Raw genomic sequence first — 23,924 nt, 5'->3', positions numbered from 1 at the left:
ACACGAGACACACTAACGAAGAAATTAAAAAGCAAAAAAGTCAAGCATTTGAAGAATCTAATAAAAAAAGAACAGTGTTGCCTGGACTCAAGTATCCTGAAGCAATAGTTTTAAGATCTTATTATCATAATGTATGCACGTGTGTTTGTCGTAAGTTGAGTTACAGGTGGTTGGGAGTCATCCGACATAGGTGTAGGGAAACAAACTTGGGTCCTCTTCAACAGCTCTACAAACTTAACCACTGAGCCATCTCTGGAGTCCCTCAAGCAATAGGGTTTTGAGTTTGAGATTTATTTATTTTTATTTTTTGCACACGGGCAGTTTGCCTGTGTGTGCCTGTGGACCGTGAGAGCACAATATGCACAAGAGGCCAGATGCGAGCATGGGATCCTCCCTGGACTGGAGTTAGACAGTGGGCACGGGGTGCTGGAAATCAAATCCAGGTCCTGTTAACAGCACTCATCCAACACTCCAGCCCCGGGCAACAGTTAGTTCTTGAATCAAGTAGTCCAGACTTTAAAATTTTCACAGAACACTTATGAAATAAAAGGATTTCTGTTCACCACTCCTGACATTGCCTCTAAGACAAAAAAACTACCCAGTTAGATGTCATCCAAATAAAGAAATTTTATCTATGTGTTTTCTCAAATGTTGACTGACTTTAATTATATCAGTAAAAACAGCAATTGATGATTCAACAAGAAATGATAATGTGTTCGAGAGACAGCTCCGCCAGGAAGATGCCTGCCACGGAAGCATGAGGTCGTGACTGGACCCACAGCGCCCATGGAACAGCTGCTGAAAACAGTAGAGCTGGGCGTGGGGAATACTGGCAAACTCCCTGGAGTCACTGGCCAGCCAGTGTAGCCAATCAGTGAACCCCAGGTTTGGTGAGAGACTGTCTCAGAAAGTAAGATGAAGAGGTAAAAGAAGACCCCCAACCATGGATCTCTATCCCTATAGTCACCCACACATGCATGACCCCAGACAATTGCCCCTGTATGCCTACACACATGCACACGCACAACACAGACACATGCATACACCAAATACATACATACATAGAATTCTCATGTCCTGAACTGAGACAGATTCAGTGGTCATCTGTAAAATGATAAGAGTTATTCGCACAACTTAATTACTTCCACCGGAAAGACTGCCCTTTACTCTGAGTCTATGTCATTGCTGTTGAGGTTTGCTGAGTTATCTTTGCTAAGTAAAATGATAGCAGTGGTTACTAAATGCCCTGGTGTGACAAAATAAAAGAGGGGACTGGCCTATGTTGTTCTCCTACAGTTTCTGGATGGAGGAATCCAAAATGCTGGGACCTCTGGGCGACGGCATCCAAGCGCTAAAGACCATCAAATGCTGACTGGCAAGTACTGTAAGACCGAACAGGATTCGGATGAAATTCCCTTCACGCCAAGCTTTTCTGCAACATTAAAAACCACCCTGAAGTCATTCAAGGGTGACAATTATTGCTGGGTGTGAGACAAAATGTTCTAGAACGGAGCTGCCAAGTCCCTTTCATTTCTTTTCTCCCATACCGTAGCATAAAGACCCACACCTGGCTCCACAGAGTCTATTGCCATAAATAAATAAATAAAAAGAAAATTCTCTCAGATCTTGGTCATCAAGAAAAAGCACCACCTTCCTCGGATTAGCTTCCAATGCTTGTATTACCTTGGCTCTCTATCCTTAAAAGTAGCTCAGAGAAGCCACAGACAGCTGTGTCATCAGCGTGACTGGTATGGAGAAGCCACATCATGGTTACTGCAGTCAGGTTTGCCTATGGGTGATGGACAGGGCTACGTACTCACTCACCCCAGGCACGGCCTCCACACTCCCACACTCCTTCCTTATTTCTCCAGCCACTCTGGAAAGGCTAGCCTTCACATCTCAGACTCAAAAACAGGCAATTCCAAGTCCCTTAACAACAGCCAAATATACAGACCCCCTAGACAACAAGTTGGTGCCATGTGGCTATCGTTGATGACAGGAATTTAAATGTAAACAGGCACCCCGAAGAAGGAAGACAGCACATAGGGTGAGCCAGGATTTCCCAAAGAGAGCAATATTAAGGAGTATTAATTCACAATCATAAGAAACCATTTTTTTTTTTTTACTATCCAAGAAGCATGCTTACAAAAGACCTGAACTTTACTCTAGACACTAAGAGTAAATGGAGTTGTTATTTTTTTTTTTGTCTGGTTGCTTTTTTGTTTGTTTTTCAAGACAGGGTTTCTCTGTGTAGCCCTAGCTACCCTGGAACTTGATTTGTAGACCAGGCTAACCTCAAACTCACAGAGATCCTCCTGCCTCTCATTTCTTAATTTTTTTTTTTTTTTTTTTTTTTGGTTTTTCGAGACAGGGTTTCTCTGTGGTTTTGGAGCCTGTCCTGGAACTAGCTCTGTAGACCAGGCTGGTCTCGAACTCACAGAGATCCGCCTTCCTCTGCCTCCCGAGTGCTGGGATTAAAGGCGTGCGCCACCAACCGCCCGGCTTCTTAATTTCTTAAAACAACAACAACACACATAATCTTTAATTTAACCCACCCTTACCCTGATTCTCCCAACAGCATCCAGGGCTTGTCTTTTCTATGTAACACTCATGTCTACAGATACTGTTGGTGAAGCCTCTGGAGGTTGGCTGTTGTTTTACTTCTTAGGGTTTTTTTTTTTTTCTCTTTTAGACATAGTTTTTCTAGATGTTAGTCCAAATTGGCCTTGAACTCACTACAATCCTTTGGTCTTAACCTCTTGAGTGATGGGATTCCGTGCGTATGCCATCATACCCAGCCTAAATCCTGGGAATTGATTCTTAGCAGTGATGGACAAAAAAAAAAAACAGGCAATGAGGTCTGTGTTCACATCGGCCCCACCCTAGACATTGAAGGTCCCAGTTGCCATCATTACTAACTAAGTCCAGGGTATGGACCATGGATGGCTCTTTAGTTCTGACAAATACATCATAGTTATTTAAGAATATCACCCAGGAAGGTAGAAATAACACTACACAAAGAAACACCAATTAAACCTGTGTTTGAATCATCTGAAAGCATTTGGCCTTCCATTTTAGTAGCTGAAAAAAACTAAAGTTTTTGTCCATTACCCGCATGTTATGGGATTTAATGGTTCTTGCACTCTAACCTGTCACTGGGTTTCAGCTACGTGAGGGCTTTTCCACAGGTGACAAAATGAATGCCAAAGACGGCACAGCTGCAGAGACACAGGAACTGAACATATATTAGTGATAAAGCTCTTATCCGCACAGTCTCCAAATACCTGGCCTCTAGAAGCACAGCAAAGTAAGGCAGAGTTAGGAGCACATACCTAGAAATTGCAGGAGGCTATGCCTGGAAGAGACAACATGCACTCTCAGACTTCCCTCCATATAAACATTAATATCAAAATTCTTTACCAGTTGGCATTCTTCTCTTACACATGCTAAACCAAAGTCTAGTAGCACAATGCCGACATACGTTAAACATCTGTCCAAAAAACCGATTAATGACAAATTTGGAGAGACATCCAAATGGTATTAAATAAATGTACTTATTTTAGAAGATACTTGTTCACAAAATATTTGAACTGTTAAACTCCGTCATGGAAAAAAAAATCAATTCATTTTGTTCTTCCCCAGTTTGGTTTGAAACCTTTTCAACATTTCGAAGCAGCTGAAATATATGCCAAGCCATACAAAAGAAATTAAGATGGCAGGCTAAGCACATCTGCTTTGACCCAAAAAACAAAGGCTCTTTTGCAGTCTTTAGAGCCAGCATAATAAAGACCCAGAAAGTCCAGATGGCTTAGATTTTCTTTACCCAGAGTAACTGAGGAGGCTGACATTTCAACTGTTTACTCAGCATGCCTGATCCTAGAGGCCACTTTAGCTACAGGATTGCTGTGAGACAAAAAAGGAATGCTTTTAGGCAAACAAGAAGTTAATTGGCCTACATTAGCATCCCCAGAGCTAGAGGAGTCCATCCTGCCTAGCCAGTACCAGTGGGGAAAACGCCTTCAACAACGACAACCATACTCCCACAAAGCTATTTCTTATTTATGTTGGCTTCACACAGGAAAGCCAACCTGTTAACCTCTAGCTGCTCACATCGTATTTAAAAAAGAATTCCTGAAAAAAGAGTCAAATACATTGTTGATTACAAATGTGAGACCTGAAACAGACACTGGCGGGAGAAACGGAGGACTGCCAAGCAGAGGTAAATTCAGTCCGTGTCCCAAATCCCGGGGCTTAGGGCGACCACCTGAAAAAGTGAACGGGGGAGTGGAGGGCAGGGTTTTAGCTCCCTTTTAAGTTGCCTTTAGTAAAACCTTAGCTAGCATGAGACATCTATCTATCTATCTATCTATCTATCTATCTATCTATCTATCTATCTAGTTTTGAAGATTTATTTATTTATTATGTAAGTAGTGTTGTGTTTGCATGTACGCCTGCAAGACAGAAAAGGGCACCAGATCTCACTACAGATGTTTGTGAGCCACCATGTGGTTGCTGGGACTTGAACTCAGGACCTCTGGAAGAGAAGCCAGGGCTCTTAACTACTGAGCCATCCATCACTCCAGACCCGGAGATCTCTATTTCGACAGGAGGCATTTAGGAACTGGTCTCTCAGGAGAGAATAGAAAAGTAGTCACTGGATTCTGGTGATTTTGCTGTTGGTATTGCTGAGCTTTGTTTTGTATTTCTTAGAAAAAAGTTACACTCAAATCCAGAGACATGGCCTTGGGAACATCGCCCCATCTACCTAGCTCAGTGGACACTGTGAAGTCAGGTCTTCAGATCTAAAATTGCTCCCTGTGGCTACAGTAAGAAAAAGAAATCGACAGATGCTCACAAAGACATTCTAAACTTCCAAAGGCAGATCACATGACTGCTGATCACGTGATGGCTGCAAGGCTCGAAATGGGCTCCCACCAGACAATCGGCTGTAGAGACCCCCATCCCTTTCACACAGAGCATCTCAGTATAGTTGCCCTGCAACCCTTTGACATGGTGTCAGGAACACAGTGGTTTTCCAGATTTTCCCATGTGCTTCTCATGTTGTGTATGCCCACTCATGTGGGAGCACCTGTGTATACATGTGCACGTGGTGGCCTGAGGTGGATACTGGAGTCATCCCAGATCTCTCTTCAGGTTGTTCTTCCAAGGCAGGGCCTCTTGTTCAAACCCAGAACTGCGCATGCAGCTACTCTCTACAGCCTTCCCCGAGCCTTCCTAAACTGTCATTGCAGGTGGGTTGCCACGCCCACTTAGCACTCACAAAGTGCTGGGGTCCAAATCCTCATCCTCAAGTTTGTGCTTTACCCAAACCCTGGAGCCTAGACTTAAAAAATTATTGTACGCTTCATTAGCAAACGAATGAAAAGCAACATGCAGAGGCCACTGTGTGTCTCTGTGCGGCAGTTTGGATGAGGACGTGCCCTGAAGGCTCCAGTATTTGAACATCTGGTCCTCAGTTTATGGTGTGATGTGGAGCTGTGGCAGCAGGGAGGATGCAAGGTTGTATGTGTTGCTGGTGGAAGTGCATACAGGCTTGATGTGGGATTCCCCTCCATATGCTGTGAATACCATTGGTTAATAAACAGAGGTAGGTGGGGGAACGGGGAAACTAAACTGAATGTGGGGAGAAAGGAGGCAGAGTCAGAGAAAAGTCATTTAGCCCCACCGGGGACAAGACACCTGAACTTTAGCCGGTAAGCCACAGCCACATGGCGATAAACAGATTAATAGAAATGGGTTAAATTAATATGTAAGAGTTAGCCAATAAGAAGCTAGAGTTAATGGGCCAAGCAGTGTTTTAATTAATAGTTTCTGTGTGATTATTTTGAGGCTAAGCTGCTGGGAACTAACAAGCGACCTTCCTCCTATACAGGCTCACTCTACTGCCTGTTTCCCTCTTTCTGCTTAATGCTTGCCAATAAGGGTGTGAGCTCTTAACTTCCTGCTCCAGTCACACGTCTGCCACTTGCTGCCACCCTTCCTTGCCTGTCAGTCCAAATAAACTCTTTTTGGTAAGCTGCCTTGGTCTCTATTTTAGCAACAGAAAAATAATCAATACACTCTGCGGGTCCAAGAGAAGGCCATTCTCTCCTGCAGAAGAACTACAAGTGGCAACCCCTCCTGCTCGGCCAGAAGAGGCAGAAGGGTCCCTGGCAACCCTTGCTGTCCTGTCTATGGCTTCAGCATTTGCCAGGACAGGAAGGAAGCCAGCAGTTCACCCTCAGAGGCTGTCACGCCATTTGCTGCCCACACACTCTCTACGCTGCATTTGAGATCCTGAGCATCGATCGGTCTTTCTTGGGTGCTAGCCCCTCTTCTCCAGGGTAACGCCCCGCTTCCCAGCAGGAAAGAATCCACTCCTCACCCTGAGTGACGGCAGCGTTTACAGCAAGTCTTCACCAATCCCACTAGCTCCCCCGATCATCTGCCAGGCTTCTTCCACAGAACCCATTTTCCAGGTCTCGCTGCTCTATCAGCCGTTTTAGAAGGAGAAATGCTGCTTTCAGATATGAGACTATTATATATTGCACTCGGGGGGCAGAGACAAGAGGACGGTTGCAAGTTCAAGGCCAGCCTAGTGAAAGACAGAGTTCCAGGACAGCCAGCGCTGCACAGTGAGGTTGGCTCAAAAACCAAACAAAAAACAAGCATAACACAAGAAAAGACTATACAAGGTTTCCAAGAGAAATCTAAACTTATTTTTAAATCATGTAAGACTTACCTTTTAACTACAACAGTGATCATGTCAAACTTGCCTTTAAAATGTTAAAATGTGACCTCCGATGAACAAACACTACAGGAACTGGATGCTTATGGACAGACATTCTCCTCGCCTCTGTTTTTCCCTTTGTCTTTTTTCTGTTTTTTAATGTCTTCTGATGTTTAAAAGACTGCTTGATATGTGACATTTCTATACAATGGGATATTATTCAACCATAAAAGGAGTGAAGTTACTAGTATACACTCCAACACGGATGAGCTTGGAAAATATTAAGCCAAGTGAAAGAAGCCAGACACGGAGGAGTGTATACTGTATGAGTAGGTGTATATGAAATCTCCAGAGGCTGCAGAGTGATAGAGAGAGACTTCCTGGGACGGAGAGTGGAGGGAGGGTTGAGAGAAGGTGGGGGATGGCATCAGGAGGTGTGATCTCACCCCTCCCCCCGTAATGAAAACGTTCAAAAATCTCCTGAAGTGATAAGGACACAACTCTTTAAATATACCAAAAGCCATGGAATTATGTTTTTAAATGGGTGAATTATATGGGAAGTGAGTCATATTTCAATAAAGTTCAATAAAGCTCTTAAGTTTAAAAAAAAAAAAAGGAAAGAAGAGTTAAGGAGCTACCTAGCAGGTAAGAGTGCTGGCTGCGTAAGCCCAAAGCACAAATCCCGAGAAACGATGTGAAAAGCCAGGGCTGTATGAGATGGAGACAGGAGGCTCGCGGGGGCTTGCTCACCACCAGCTGAGGGACCCAGTGTCCAGGGACTAACGCGAGAGTGACAGAGCAGGGCACACTCTCATCCTCTGGCCTCCCTGCGCGCATGGGCACAAGTCCCTGCACCCGACATGCACAGGCACTACACGTCCACACGCACAGCGCTCTCTTCTGCAAAGATTAAAGAGAAGAAAAAGCTATCCCTTTCCATTTCAGACCGTAGCTCAGACTTACGGCCATTATTCATGAGTCAGATCCTAGGTGCTAAAATGCGCTTCAGCCACTTTTGCTCTTTTTCCTGAAAGTAACATCTGCAAGCTATTTTAAGATCTCCATCGGAGCTAGCAATGAGCCGATAATGCATAACGTGGGCATGCCTTTCCCTGGGCTGTGGGGCTTCTTTTCTCCGTGGTGGTTACAGCCCTGCAAAAAATGTCCCAGACGGGGACCGAAAGGACGCCGGGAGTTTTAGAAGCTGACATCCAAGCCCACTGGGTGTTCCCTCAAGTGTAAGCCAGCATCATTTTCCAAGGAGCGGTTGAGTACCTCTGGTGTAGAAAAAGAGACAAGTAAGAATAAATGTTTGAAATGAACTACGTTCAGTTTTCACGATAAATACATTCTATGGATATTTTAAATGAGATATGTTCAACTACTTTTGGTGGGAATGGTGCTTGTGTAGAAGCAAGGTCAACTTCCCTGCTACCGCGGCTGGAGGCAGAATTGCCAAAGGCAAACTGGCAGCACTTCTCGGAGGCGTGGTCCCTTTTGACTTCTTTGTTACAAAGGCTTCCTGAAACAGGACAGCATATGTTCCAAGCCATTGTCACAGGAGTGACTGTCTGGGCTCAGCCAGTTTACATCTGTCATTAGCTCTATTTACAAGAGCAAAAGCAGATGCTTGAAGCAAAAGACCATGAACTCTGCCTAGGCAGAAAGATGGATGCATTTCAGAACAGAGGATCATTCCAGGAGGCTGAAATAGTTGCTCAATTCTCCAGGGTGAGCTACCCTGTTACCCTCTCTGGAAGACTCAGAAATGACATTAATTATTGCAAAATCACTCCATGAACCACTTGGCACATCCAAACATCAGTTCCATTGAACTGACTTCCGCCCCTAAAATGTCGTTTCTGCATGTGGAGCCTCAAATACAGCCTATACGCTGAACTTAGAAATGCAGGGCTGGAGTTCTCTGTGAGCTTGCATAAGCCTGCTCGACCGTCTTCGAATACAAAGCCCTCTGGGGCGACTCTATTTCAGCTCAGAAACCCACTTGGTACAATCAAAATCTTCTAACACACCAACCATGGTATAAACCTCAGACATTTCGTCTTAAACAACCTTATGAAAAATGTATACACAGGGATCTCTTAAAACCAAATTCCAAAGAAAGTTCTCTTCAAAAGGAGCCATTTCTTTGGAAATCGATGTGGCAGTTTCTCAAAAAATTGGGAGTCAATCTACTTCAAGACCCACTTAGGCATATCCCAAAGGATGCTCAATCGTACCACGAGGACACTTGCTAACTATGTTCACAGCCTCTTAATTGTAATAGCCGGAACCTGGAAACAACCTAGATGCCCCTGAACCGAAGAATGGATAAAGAAAAAGGGGTACATTTACACAATGGAGTATTAGTCAGCTGTTAAAAACAATGTCAAGAAATTTGAGGCATATGGATGAACTAGAAAAAAAAAATCATCCTGAGTGGGGTAACCCAGACCCAGAAAGACGAGCAGAGCATGTACTCAATCATAAGTGCATACTAATTGCAAAGTGAAGGGATAACCAACCTACAGTCCAGACCCAGAGTGGCTAGGTAACAAGGAGGGCCCAAGGTGGCGGCGGGGGGCAGGGGAGTGGGGGGTATGGGGACAGGACATACATGTATCTCCTTAAAGGGGAAATACAGGAGACCTCCTGGTTGGACTTGGGGCAGGTGGACATGAGGAATTGGGTTAGGGGTGGGTGGAGGGGAACAGTAATAAAAGATAAGACTGGGAAGGGGATAAGAAAGTTGAGTAGAAGCCTGACCCAGGGGAAATGCCCAGAAGTCTACAAGGATGGTCCCAGCTAAGACTCCCAGCAGCAGCGGATACATAGCCTGAACTGGCCCTCCAGTGACTGGATTGGTGATTACCTGGGCTGTCATCAGAAAGCCTTCACCCAGTGAATAATGGAGGTAGATGCAAAGACCCATGGCCAAACATGGGAGGCCTGCAGGCCTTTGAGTATTACAGAGGAACGGTGGACTGGAGGGGGTATGAGAAGAGGGAGGGGATGCTGTGGTTGGAACCTAAAATAAATACATTTATAAAAGGAGCTATTTCTCAGAATGTTTTAACGCTATCAGTGCATCGTTCAAGCAAATCAAGGTGGGGGGGCTATGGTGGGGAACTCTTGACCTAAGGCAGGGGTGGGGTGAGCAGGTGGAGTTGATCTTGTTCATCAAGGTCCTGAGTTCTGATGGGAGCTGGGACTGGGATAGGATCATAGGATGGAATGAGCCCCACTCTAGAGGTGGGGTGCCCTTGCAGGGCTTCACTCCTCTTGCCCACTCTCGCTGCCTTTACTGCTCTTTGATAGCAACTAGTGTGAAGGAAGGCAGAGTGGCAGCTGGATCCCCGCATTAGAGAGGATGCCACTCACAGACGGTGCACTGGAGGCCAGCTGGGGCCACACTGCAAGTCGCCGCCTCAAAATCAAGAAACGCAAAGCCAAAAGAGCCTAGCCGACAGAAAGCTCACTATGGGTGCTAAGACTGCAACTTCCAAAAAGTGAAACTGTCTCCATCTTAGGCTTTAGCACCTCACCTGAAAAATGAGGACTATAAATTAGCCTCACGTGGCAATCGGTGAGCTGACACCTGAACTGTTCTTCCATAATAATAAGCACAAGGTTCCAGGCTTAAGCAGCAGCTCGTGGGTGTTTATGCACACAACTGGCCTGTTTTGTAATTACTTCAAGAAGGCGTAAATATTCCTCTGAAATGTGTTAGGCTGGAATCCACAGACTTCTCCCACTTTTGCTATTACTGGGAGTGGCTCTCCACCCAGCCCTGGAGAATGGGGGCGGCTACGGACTAAGTCCCTGGCAGGTAACATTAAAGACTGATCTCTAGACCTCACGTGGTTTCCGACCCAACGCTGTGCGAGAATGGTTCCTTTGTAGCGGCAGCAGGTGAAGAAGGCCTTGACCTGTGACCACCTTTGTTTTCTTTGGTAGGAAGACGATGCCAGTCACTTTTATTTAGAACATGGATTTGAGAAAGAAGAGGGACGTGGGGACCAAACCCACAACCTGCCATGCTCTGCAAATGCATTTTCAAGGTGTGGCCTGCAAAATGGCAGTATCCCCGGCTCCTGCGATCTGTCAGAAAGCAAGCATTCAGGTACCATGAGTGACCTGCCGAGTCAGAAACTGCCAGTGGAGGCCCAGGACCCAGTTGGCCCACAATTTCCCATGGAATTCTGATTTTCATTCAATTCTGAGAGCACTGGGTTAGAGGAAAGACGAGTTCTTTATTTGGTTGGTTGATTGACTGAATAATTTTATGTAACGTGTGTGTCTGTAAGGGCACCACAGTGCACATATGTAGGTCAAATGACAACTTTCAAGAATGGGTTCTCTCCTACTGTGTGGGTTATGGGGATCAAATTCAGGCTGTCCAGCTTGGTATCAGGGCTTTTAATCACTAAGCCGTGTCCCCAGACCAAGGAACCTGAGTTTTGCCTCAAACCACCTTTACCCTCTTGGCCAAGGCATTTTCCCTCAAAAGAATAAAAAGAACGAGAGAAAGCTGGCAGCTTCACAACGACTGGATGTACTAGCAACCTATTAGAGGTCACAGGTCAACTCAGGCTGGTTGGCAGTCCTGGACTCGGACAGATGCCTGGCTTCACAGGCAGTGAGTCTAGCCAATGGGAATAGCTCAGTGGGCCTGAATCTCATTTAGATCACTCTCTCGAGTGATTCCAATGTGTTCCAGGCTGGGAATCACTGGAAGGTCCCTGCAGCCCAAATATCATTGAATCAGAAGCAATTGAAAAGCAAGATCATCCTGATGAGGCTGGCAGAGGTTTTCTGCAATGAGCCAGGGGGGAAATGCCCAGGCCTTGAATCTCTGCCCCGGCCCTGCTGCAGTGGCAACGCCCTTGCAGACCACAAGCCAAGGAGCGGCCAGCATCCTGTTCCAACAGAACTGTATTAAGCCTCAATTCCACATAATAGTGTGCCATTAAATAGTCTTCTTTTGGCTTCTTCCAAACATTCAACAATCTGAAAGATATTCTCAACTTCCAGGCTGTTCAAGATTGGGGTATGGATGAGGGCTGTGCTCGCTGCTCCTGTTCAGTCAAACATGGATGTCATTATGCAAGCACTAAGTTAAGTAACGCTGCCTTCCTGGCATCTGCCACTTCAATATAAACAGCTGCATTAAAAAAAAAAAAAAGCTGGATGTGACAGTTCTAAAAACTCAAGATTTAATTTGTGTACAATAATATATACAGCCTTGATGGCTGCATAAGCGGATAGACTAAGTTTCCGGGGACTTTAGGAAGGCCAGTCCCTCAGAAGTGGCCAATTAGTTTGAATTCTTAGATGCCTGTTATGTTGACAACAGCAGAATAACTGGGTAGCTTACACTAAAGGCTCTAGTCCAGTGTAACGAGTTCCTGAAGAAGCTGCAAGACAGGCATCCAAGAGGCATGAGCTTCTTGCTCCTTTCCCTTGGCAGCTCATCACTGCCTCTGCACTCCCACATCCAGCCTGCACTAGAGAGGGTAAGAAACAGGCCAGCCTCTGTCTTTTCAAGTCGCTGTAACAAATTACCAAGTCGGAAGCCTTATCAAAAATGGAAGTGTATTTCTCACTAGGCTAGAGCTGAAATATAAACATCTGTGGGGTGGCAGCTCCCACACCTGGTGAGGGATGCTTTCTGTGTTATAGATAGTGCTTTTTTCCCGTGTCCTAACATGGAGGAAGGGACAAGGAAGCTCACATGGACCTCATTTCTAGGGACAGCAGTTCCTACTTAGGACTCCTAAGACCTCAGCTCCAGAAACATCACACTGGCGGTTAGAATTTCAACACTAGAAATACAGGAACAACTTCTTCCTCTCTCCTTGAGACAGAGGGAAAACTTCTCTCAGGAACATTATTATAACTCACTTGCCTACCATTGATGGTCAGGTAAGTACAGCTCAACTGATGATGGAAGGGACAAGGGAGAAGTCAGAACATGGGAACCGTAACACCATCTCTAACGAGGCATTAGCTCCTACCAATGGACTAATCTGAAAGGGTGAAGAAAGAGATGGAACTCAGAGGTCAAGAGTATTTGCTGCTCTTACACAGGACCTGGATTCCATTCCCAGTAGCCACTTGGCTGCTCCAGCTCCAGGGATAAGGTACGATGCCTTCTTCTGGCATCTGTGGGCACAATATATACATGTGTACATACACATGTCACAGAGAGAAAGAAAGAGGAGTGGGGTAGAGTATCCAGAGCAAGCAAAGACCTCATCAGGGTTGGCATTGCATATGGGTGACACCAGCATTGCTGGAATGTGTGCACTCCTGGACCCAGGGACGGTCAGCTTCCTTATCCCTAACACAGGCTGGGTATGATGATGGTCTGCGTTAACCATCAATGTATAGGATCTAGACTCACTCAGGCTCTGAGCGTGGCTGTGGAGGGTGGTCTTTCCTACACTACTTGAGGCCGGAATACCCACCCACTGTGCATGCTGATATTTCCTGGCTGGGATTCCGGACTGAACAGAGAAAGGGATTGGAGCAGCAGCATGCATTCAACCTTGTTTCCACACTGTGGATCAAGGTAAGGAACCACTTCAGGTTCTGACAGCCCTGACATAGTGCCCCTTGAACTGTGAGATAAGCCCTTCCTCCCGGAAGTCACTTTGGTGGCAGGATTTCATCACAGAGACTGGAGAAGGAACAAGACAGCTGATCAGCGCCTTCCCTGCAGGGTGGTTTGGGGAGGGAATCAGCACGAATAGACTGGAATGCACCACTGAGGTCCCAGCAGGAAGACATTACTAGGCAAATATCACTTCCTTTCACCCACAGGCAGTGTCAATCCTGAAGAGGCTTTCTTCTTATCACCCAGGAGAAGTACACACCTTTCAGGTGACTCTTTTTCTTCCCGTCTCTATCTGTGGGAGGGGAAGCAATCAAGGGAAGAATGGGACTTTCTTTAGTCACCACTGAAGCATCCTGGGATAGGACTCTGAAGATGGTTAGAGCCAGAATCAGGCAATAGAGAATTAGCATCATCCTGCCTTCTGGTGTATTATAGATTCCAGAACAGGTCTTTGTGGATAGACTGGATAATCAATTAGCCATGGATACCACGAGTCTTTGGAAAATCTTGTTCCAAATAACAGGCTTATAAATTAATTTCTGAAATGGAATGCAACTCATTCGCAAACAGATAACCTCCTAAATTTAACCAAGGTTTTCTACTTATTCTACTGAAATCCCACACAGCATTAAATGATGCTGTGTCTAATTCCCATAGATAATTTCTGAGTTGACTATGATCCAAATGAGGCTGTTGTGTACATTTCTCACAAGCTGATATGCATAACAAAAGTATATTTCTTATTTAAATATCCATATACAAAGAATGGGTTTGATTTGGTTGGTTTCCTGTTGAGTTTCCATCAGTCGAGAATTACAGCTTGGTCTAAGCTGCATCTATCATTGACTGACTGATGATTGCAACATTCATGGGTACCCAGAATACAAAAGAATACCCCAATATGAGTAACTAAGTTTCCTAACTTAAGCCTCAAACCAAACACAATGATGGAGGTCATGGAAAGCAGACGTCAGCTCTTTCTCTTTGTGCCTAAGCACCATATCTGTAAGGCCAGAGACTCTGGTCACAAAAAAGAGCTGTGTGTACAACAAACCTTCCCAGGAGCAAGAAGACCCAACTACTGGAAGTGTAGACTCAATCCTAGAAATCAGCAAAGATGAGGAGAACAAGGTTAGAGGAATGCCTGAGTCCAGACAAAAAGACCAATAAGACCAAGCCCTAGGGTTGGCGAGAAGAGGTGTGTTCAGTGGACCAATGAAGGAAAAGTAGGTCACAATTACAGGGGAGGAAAAAAAAGCCCTGAGCCAAGGTAGAAGCCATCTGCTCTCTCTTTAACGTATGAGTATTCTACCCAGTCTTCACTGAGGCAGTAAACGCTGCTATCAGAGACCTCATCCCCTTCTTTCCCAGTAGGAGGCAGGGGGGACCCAGGTGCTCAGAAAAATGGAGCTAGGCCGGGAGGGTAGGCCGGGAGGGTGAAAGTCTTGTTCTTGAAGACAAGGACTGAAAGTGAACGGGATTCCAAATCCACTCGCCCTAAATTCAGTTAAGTGAATGGAGAAAGCAGTCCCAGAAATCAGAGAGGCCCGCCCAACGGCATCAGACAAGCACACAGGAAGAATGTTGTGCCCTTGGCAAACTAAATCTCCAACACTGGGCACTCCCCATGTTCCTTGGTCCAGCACCATGGCTGTAAGTGTTTGTTACTGGAAATGGCTTCTGCTTCGATGTGGCTTCTCAAGTTTATAGATCAGCAACCCTCAGGTCCTAATATTACAGACTTTGAAAGAAAGATTTAGGTATTTAGTCAATACCTACTAACTATCCCACCTCCAGGAAATGAAAAATATAGTTTATATATTTCTGGAGTCTATCAAATGAAATCATTCCCACAAAAGAAGACATCCCCGCGCCATATTGTTATCTCATTCTGTGCCTTTGAATGCATGTGGATGATTTATACACTTCCTAGGCAGAGCTTAGAGGGTGCACCCCCTCACCCATGATGCTTGTATGTACTTCTGCTATCTGTGGTCTTTTCAGACTGAGAGCACTGGGCTGGTGAGATGGCTCAGCCAGTGAAGAGAGCCTGAGCTTGATCCCCAGGACTGGTAATGTGGAAAAGAGAGAACTGATCCTGTAAGATGTCTCCTGATTTACACTTTACACACACACACACACACACACACACACACACACACACACACACACACACAATTTTAAAAGGCCAGGGAACTGCACCTGAGCTAGAGATCACTAGAACCTGACTTTTTGTCCCAGCATTTGGCTTTTAGAGTCATGGCGTCCTAATGACACACTGCAACAATTTTACTTTGATAGCACAGATGTTCCTAAACTCCTTTTCCTCCAGCTTCCTAAGTCAAGTTATTTCCTGGCAAGTCTCCGCCTCGTCCCACACTTCAATACCCTGCAGTTCTTCTCAGGCTACCTGGGGGGTGTGGGCGCAGCAGCTGGCGCTCCCTACTTCCCGTCCCAGCAGAGAAAGGAGTTGGTCCAGGACATCTCGCTCTTTCATCCTGCAGACTCCACTAAGACAGCTGCGTTGGTGGACAGCTGGCCTAGCGTGTGAAGCCTGGAATGCAGCCTCCTGGCTGTCAAAGGCCTGAGTGTTCCTCAGCTTCGCAGATGACAACTCAGCTTAAGTGCCAAAGACCTGCACGGTCCCTTCTGACTTCTGACCACCTAGAATTAAAGCCACTGAATTCAGGTTGTCCAGCTCCCAGGGCTAGCGCTGACAGATGCCTTCCTATGGGGCTGCTTCAGGGCTTGGCTCCAGCCTTCTGCAGGTCTGGGGAAGATCTCTCCAGCAGACAGCCGCGTGCCCAGACACTTCACTGACGAGCAGGAGTGAAGAGGACAGAAGCTACCCATGCTCACAAGATGTTCAGAGCACATAAGGCATTTATAAGCATGAGGAAGACAAAAGAGTTTTAGGAGGGGTGGAGCAACATACAAGTAGCCAGAGCAGAAAGAAAGCAAAAGGATAAAAAAAAAAAAAAAAAAAAAAAAACCAAGAGTGAATGAAAAGTCACTGCACTAATTAGCTCAGTCCTAGGTTGCTCAGAATTAGGCCCACGGCAGGAACTACACCGCAGGTCAATCTAGAAGATCAAACGGTCAGATTAGAGCTGGCATTAAGGGGGAGGCATGACTATAGTCCTCGGTGTGACTGGAAGAGTTCTTTGCCAGCAGTGAGAGACAACTCAAACACCCGAATGGCTTTTCCTGACAGTGTAATAGTGAGACTAGCCCTTTAAACCAAATCTAATTATACTTTTTTGGAAATCAACAGACAAGGGGATGAAAGAGGGCACCGACTTGTAGATTTGGGGTAATCATATTCCCCACCAGTAAATATCTTAGAAGACGCGGGATAAAGATAATTCAGATAGAAAACCATTGCAATCCTTGCAGATAGATTAATAGCCTGGATGAAGTCAACTGAAGTAAATTCAACAACAAACAACTCCTTAAAATGCAATTAGGTAAACTGATACTACTGTAAGATATTTCAGAACAATGAAATTAGACATTTTCTAGATAAAGATAATACAATAAAATTTCAATCTCCCCTAGCGAAAAATCTAATTGAAAATCTAGTCCTCAATTCTACACTTCCCTGGAGGGTGCTCTTGTGACTGTCAGTACACCTCCTGAGTATTCCAGAAAAGACGAAGCTCAGTACGAGCTTTCAGTCCTCACAGGGATGATCTCAGCTATGTCTGCGCTCCACAGAAACAGACATGGTGACCCGCTGTGCAATCTCCTGTTATGAAACTGTCCAGAGATTGCTGTCCAAGAACACTGGGGTGATGGGAAAGAGAAATACCCTAGCAACCTAGGCTCTGATCTTTTGAATATATCTTCCCAGTTGGTGGTGCCATTTAGGGGACACTATGGAGAGCACGAGAGCACGGGAGGGTGTGAGCACGTGGCCTTGAGAGTTTTATAACCACCCCCACCTGCAGCTTGCGCTGTTTTGTGTTGAAGGTATGAGCACTTGAGCTACACGGGGTGTGTGCTGCTTTGCCAGCCTCTGTTGGTTCTTGGCCCAACCCGTCCTTTGAGTGGTACCTCACTTTTCCCATACTGGGAACCCTGCAATTCCTACGCAAACCACCAAGCTAATTATATGTGCTATATTTGGAGCAACAAACTAGATAACATAAATCATACACCCAAGAACCAACGACAGCTTTAGAGGTCAGGATTTTGTGTTGTTTTCAATGTAGGTACACATTACTCTGGTTTAGTTCTTCTGAAGCCCGCACTCTATAAATACCATTCAGAGTGATCGGGCCACCCATCCCACTATGTCACCACTGAGAGCCGCCGCCTACCCAGCAGGGCCAGCAGGAGGGTTCATGTGGCACAGACTGTGAGCACAGTTCAGAGCAGTAGCACAGAAAGGCAGTGTTGACCTGGGGAGCAGCTGCAACGTAAGCGAGTTGGGACGAGAAACAAGGCAGGAAGGAAGGACAGTGTGCTGAGCAGAAGAACCAGACTCAGAACAGGTGCTATATGATGCTGCTCACATGAAGTATTTATCCAAACCAGAGACGGAAGAAGTAAAGCGACTTACCAGAGACTGAGGTGGAAGGGAGGAATTTGTGGATCTGTTTGGGGGCATCTAGGGTGGGAGGAACATTCTGAAGACAGGCCACAGAATGTGGATCTATGTAACTACTGGAGTATACAATGGACAGTGGAGAGGAAGCCCTGTAAGGTTAATGTCACATGCTTTATTTTTATTTATGCATACATGTGTGTTTCTGTATGTGTACATACCATGTGTGTGGGGTGCTTGGGGGTCAGAAGAGGGCACTGGATCCCCTGGAGCTGAGTTACAGGTGGTGGTGGACCGCCTTACATGAGTACTGGGATCCAAATTCTGGTCCTCTGAAGAGCAGCAAGTGCTCTTAACCACAGAGCAATCTGTCCAGGCAATGTTACATGTTTTCATCATGATTTTTTTTTTTTTTTTTTTTTTCGAGACAGGGTTTCTCTGTGGCTTTGGAGCCTGTCCTGGAACTAGCTCTGTAGACCAGGCTGGTCGAACTCACAGAGATCTGCCTGCCTCTGCCTCCCGAGTGCTGGGATTAAAGGCGTGCGCCACCATCGCCCGGCCATGATTAAAAAAAAAAACCAAAGCAGATTTGGAATCAAAACAAAACTGAATAAGAAAAAAATGATAATAAAATTTATTTTATAGTGCTCTCAAGAACATAGTTATATTGACAGCACGCTATTTAATACTGTCTTCCCTTTTCACATCCTCTAGAGCAGAGCTCGCAGGGCCTGAAAGGAACTGCACACTCATCTGGGGAAAGTGGCAGGGAAGCTGGACAGAAATGGTGAGGCAGAAAACACTGACTAGTCCTGTCAGGGAAAGTAAACATTTTGGAGGTATTCCTTCCTTCCTGCAGATCTCCTGGACTTCGTTCTGAGCTGACAGATCACGATATATTACCAGAGGCTGGTGGGGAAGCAAGTAAACCAGGCAACGGCAATGCCCACACTGCAGATGGATTTTAGAAAGTGGCATCTTTGCCGCTTTCCCAGATCCCCAAATCTACCTGGTAAACAATGAGAGTCCATCTGAGACTCCAAACGAGACAGAACAAGACTAGATAGCAGCCCAATGTCACGGCTGCTTACAAATCCAGGATTCAAGAAAGGTTCTCCAAGTGGGCAGTCCCTGTGAAGTTGAGGCTGGCCAGAGAGCCCTTCCACCTTAGACCACGGAGTACTAGCCTTCACCAGAGCTCATCAAACCAAATGGCTACTGTTACTTCATGTTTTAAATCCGTGGGGAGCAGATGAAGTCCTGAGAGGATGTGTATTGGTGACATGAGCACAGCCAAGTTAGTGACCCCAACACCTCAGACTCATGGCTCAGGGGAATGGAGATGTCTCAGGGGAATGGATATGTCTTCCTTTAATCCCAGTTCTGATCTTGCCAGGAAGGGTGCAGAAGTATCAATCCATAGCTTCCTCCTCAAGGAGGACTGCAGCCTGACACTGCTCTCCTAATGAGATCCCCCTACCCAGATTAGCTAACCTGCCTCCTAGGTCAACGTTGAGTTTCCTGGCTGCTGTAGGGGCATCTCTATCAGAACCCATGGCCTGTGTCCATCGCAGCTTTCCTGTATGTGTGTCTGTCTTCCTTCATTTCCCATTACCCAAGGCATGCTGATCCCTAAACCACACAGGTCAGGGCTCTGAGAGGGACCAGAACACCAGCACCCTAGACTCATCACAGGCATGCCAGGACTTCAATCTGTTGTAAACTGCAGTCTGAATACTAGTGCGTGCTCCCTACCCCGACCCGTACATTCCCACCTTAACCCCAGTTAATGCCCAGAGCAAGGGCATCAGTGGGTGAGGCCTCAGTGCAGTAAGGGTATCATGAGGGTGGAGTCCTCAGGATGAGATTATTGCCCTATAAAAGATCAAGAGCACTCACTGCCTCAGTCCTCCCCCTCCGAAGACACAACCTGCCAGGTCGTAGTGAACCAGGAAGTAGAACCCTCTCCAGGCGCTGGACCAGCTGGAGCCTTGACCTTGACCTTTTAGCCTCCAGAACTGTGAGAAAAACAACTGTCTGCAGAATCTGGTCCTGCCATTCGGACCACACAGAGGACACTATGGAAGCTTAAGGTTTTCCAGAGGTAAGGACAAGAAAAGGAATCGTTTAACATTGATCCTTTGAGTTTTGCTCACAGAGTCTAGCAGGCATGTCCCATCTCTTAAGTTGGGAACATGATGGCACCTGTGAAGTTCACAGTCAAGTACCATCAGTCAAGTTAGAAGAATGTTGGGAAGTAGTCCAACAACAGTGGACGCTGGATCTCAATGTCATCTTGGGCTGCTCCTGAGGGAGAAAAGAGACCCAGGAAGGAAAGCCAGCAACTGCTATGTCCTTCTACCCTGCACTAATTGGGACTCTTGCTGCTCAGATGGTGTCCTACCCACCGGACACAAGGCACACATTCCGAATGCCATGCCCTCATGGGCTCTGATTTGTCATTTAGGAAAATCAATAAGAGAGTCGGTCTGCATGTGTTTGTTCTGTGTGTATGCCTGTGTAGGAAAACCACTCGCAGGTACCCAGGGGTGAAACTGTGGGGCATAGACTTCAGGAAGCAACGAGGATTTGTCCTTACCTGCCCATAGTCGGTCTGGAAGACCACGACGCCTTCTGCACAGGAATTTACAGTACTCGGAAAGTGCTGGCCATTTTCTCTCAGCCAGACCCGTGTTCCCTGGAAAGATAAAAAAATTGAATTATGAGTTCAAATGGTATTCTGTCGCAAAACACCACTCTGAAAAATCACCATGATTCCTACAGAGCTTCAAAAGGCCAGCGTGGGGCCTGGTGAGAGGGCTCAACACATAAGAGCCCTAACTGCTCTTCCAGAGGACCCAGGTTCAATTCCCGGCACTCAGGTGGAGGCTCAAGCCCTTTGCTTCCAGGGCATCTGATGCCCTCTTCTGGTTTCTGTGGGCACAGACACACAGTGCAGAGACATAAAAAGATATAAATAAATAACATTTTAAGAGTAATCTGTGTGAAAAGCAAACGTCTTCCTCACGCAGGCAAAGAAGCAATGGCTGAGAGCTTATCTACAACCTTCTTCCATCCCTGGGTGCGACAAGTGTCACCAGGCAGACAGAGCAAAGAGGACGGCATCCCATGTCCCTACTGTGCACATGACACACCTAGGAGATCTCATTTGACCCCCAGCACCCAGGAAACAGGAATTATCACCACCCCTACATCACAGAAGGAGAAACTGAGGCTTACAGATAAGTACCCAACATGCTAAGACTGAGCAGGCTTGAACCAAGAAAGTAGGCTTCAGGGGCCACACTTCTACCCAGGCCACTATCTTGGTGCTGGTGCCTCCCACCTGCCCAAGTCACGCTTTGCACCTGTGTCCGCTTAAGGAACATTAGCCCGCTCCACGGGCACTATCTGTCCTAAAACTCCCAAGTCAACAGGAATCTTCAATAGAGGGATTAAGCTGCCCAATAAGCAGTCTTTCGGTGCAAACTTTGCTAGGAACTCACTAGACACCTACAAGGCTGCAGTCCTAACAACTACAGCTTATGGAGCTTATGCTTTAAGACTGGATTATTTCAGTTTTTATACTGACCTGACTTCTATTTGTTATTGTCCTGCCAAACAAATGACCATGGCTTAAGCAGTGGCCCAAGGAAGTCACAAATGAGGCCTTCCACTTTCTACTTTTTAAAAAGTGTATTCTATCTTTAATCCCATGTAAATGTGCAGAGTGACATGAATTTGAGCGCGTGGGTCCTCCAAGGCGAGAAGAAGCGGTCAGCTCCCCCGATGCTGTAGTTCAGGGGAAGGTTGTGAGCCTCCTAAAAGGGTGCTGGGAACTGAACTTGGGTCCTCTATGAGGACAGTGTATGAGCTATCTCTTCAGCCCCAACTGTCCAAATTTCTGATGCCACCACTTTTCCACGTCACATTGGTGATATTTGTCTCCTTAAGATATTGTGCATGTGTGAGACAAACCCAACTGATGACTGTTTAGGGAGTAGAAAGGGGGCTGACGGGAATGAGGGAGGAGGAATGGGGAAGGGCGGTAAGCTGGGGTGGGGATTTTTGTATATTAAACTAAAGATTTAATTAACTCCCCCTCCCCTGAAAGAAACACATGTGTTACTCGGGTCAAGAAAAAAACTCTCGTATGCCAAACCCATTCAGGAATCATCCACCAGCACTGAAAACATAACCAGGGGATCACTTTAAGTAGGGAGTTATGCATTTAACATACATATGATTTATCTCGCTCTCTATTCCTAAAAAGAATAATCTGGAAGATGTAAGTCTGACTTATTTCTTCCCTTCACACAGATGAGACCTTATTTAAAATCCTTCGGTCGGGACCAAAAGCCTTTGCTGCCACCACCATTTTTGGGGCCCCTGAGTAAGTCGGCTTGGCCAGTCAAGCTGAACCCAGAGGTCCCAGCGGGAAGGGGTCACATGTTCAGGAGATTTGAGCATTTTTGAGATCAAGGTGGCCAGAGTGGCAAAGTCCCTTCCCCACTGCCTGACACACTTGGTTCTCCAGGGAGCTTTGTGACTGCTGGGACCCAGGGGAGGACTCTACGGAAGGGCCAACTCTTTCTGAGCGTGTTGGTTGTTTTAAGTCATCTCTAGTTCATTAGCCATCATCCGCAGGGGTCTGGAATCTTCCACCAAAACAGTGGGAAGCGGCAACAAACACCAATATGAAGTGCCCCACTTAAATCCTGAGGACTATTTAAAGAACACATGTGCCAACTGTGCCAACTTCCTTTCCCCCTCAGGCCTGTCACGTCCCTCTGACTCCCCACTTTGAGCTGAGCCACTGGGAACACATGGAAAGAAAGACACCAGGGTTGTCAATTCTGATTTCTTTATTAGCAAACAGCTGCTTCCAAAAAGAACATTTACCTCAGACAGCCGCTAAGACTGTTCTCTCAAATGTCACTCCGTACCCTAACTGCAAAATTCTAGGAAAGGGTTTCCAAGTGCCTGAATGACTTTATTCATTCTTTTTAATTTGTGTGTTATGAACTGCAATGCTTGAAAGTTTTGAAAGATCTCCAAACATACACACACATATCCACACATGTATACATACACACATGCATGCACAACCATGCAGACATGTACATACATGCACATAAACAGATATGTACATGCATTCACATAGACACATGTATGTACACACAGGTGAACACACACATCTCCAAGGCTATACACGGTAAGACTTTTCACTAAGGTTAAAATATGAAACAATAATTCATTTTCATATTCGTCCCAGGACCAGGAGTGCCTGCCCGGACTCTCACCTGCATTTACTTTCAACAACACCAACAACAATAAAAAAACCCTCACAGGTCCATATCCTCATTGATCAAGTTTGTCTGTTTCATAAGAATGAAGTATCTTATTATCCATGACCAAATTAACATACATATAGTGATGTGGGAGTGTCATATATCAATCTGTTGATTTCATTGGTTAAATAATAAAGAAACTGCTTGGCCTCATAGGGCAGAATTTAGATAGACAGAGTAAACAGAACAGAATGCTGGGAGGAAGAGGAAGTGAGCTCAGAAATCACGCAGCTCCTCTCAGAGCCAGACACGATGAAACAAGCCGCCAGGTCAGACATGATGTATCTTTCCCGGTAAGCGCACCTAGTGGTGCTACCCACATTATTAGAAATGGGCTAAATTAATACATGAGAATTAGCCTAGAAGAGGCTAGATATAATGGGCCAGGCAGTGTTTAAATGAATACAGTTTGTGTGTTGTTATTTCGGGTAAAGCTAGCAGGTGGCGGGAGCTGGGTGGCGGAATGCAACCCGCAGCTCCTACAACAATATAGCTCATGGGGTTGGGGAGATGGTTCAGTTGGTAGAGGGCTTGCGTGCAAGCCAGAGAGCCTGAGGTCAGAACCCGGAATGCATGTGAAAAGCCAGGCAAGTGGCATTCAAGTCTAATTCCCATGCCGGGGCAGCAGGCCAGCGAGTAGAAAGTAACTGATGAGCATTAGCTTCAGTGAGAGAC

The 23,924-nt window shown here is 45.9% G+C and overlaps 1 protein-coding gene across 1 annotated transcript in view; it reads right to left on the bottom strand.

Annotated features, from left to right (window-relative positions):
* LOC113457158 (unconventional myosin-X-like) overlaps positions 1-23,924 on the bottom strand; it is a 136,687-nt gene that overhangs the window by 60,795 nt on the left and 51,968 nt on the right. Inside the window, exon 2 of the mRNA XM_026783711.1 lies at positions 20,498-20,596. Within this exon, the coding sequence (XP_026639512.1) occupies positions 20,498-20,596 (99 nt within the window). The remainder of the gene's footprint in view (positions 1-20,497; positions 20,597-23,924) is intronic.

The sequence above is a fragment of the Microtus ochrogaster genome, chromosome 19 (genome assembly GCF_000317375.1).
Source record: "Microtus ochrogaster isolate Prairie Vole_2 chromosome 19, MicOch1.0, whole genome shotgun sequence".
Taxonomy (NCBI): Eukaryota; Metazoa; Chordata; class Mammalia; order Rodentia; family Cricetidae; genus Microtus; species Microtus ochrogaster.
The sequence above is the reverse complement of the archived record's forward strand: the minus strand, read 5'-3'. Positions and strand labels throughout refer to the sequence as shown.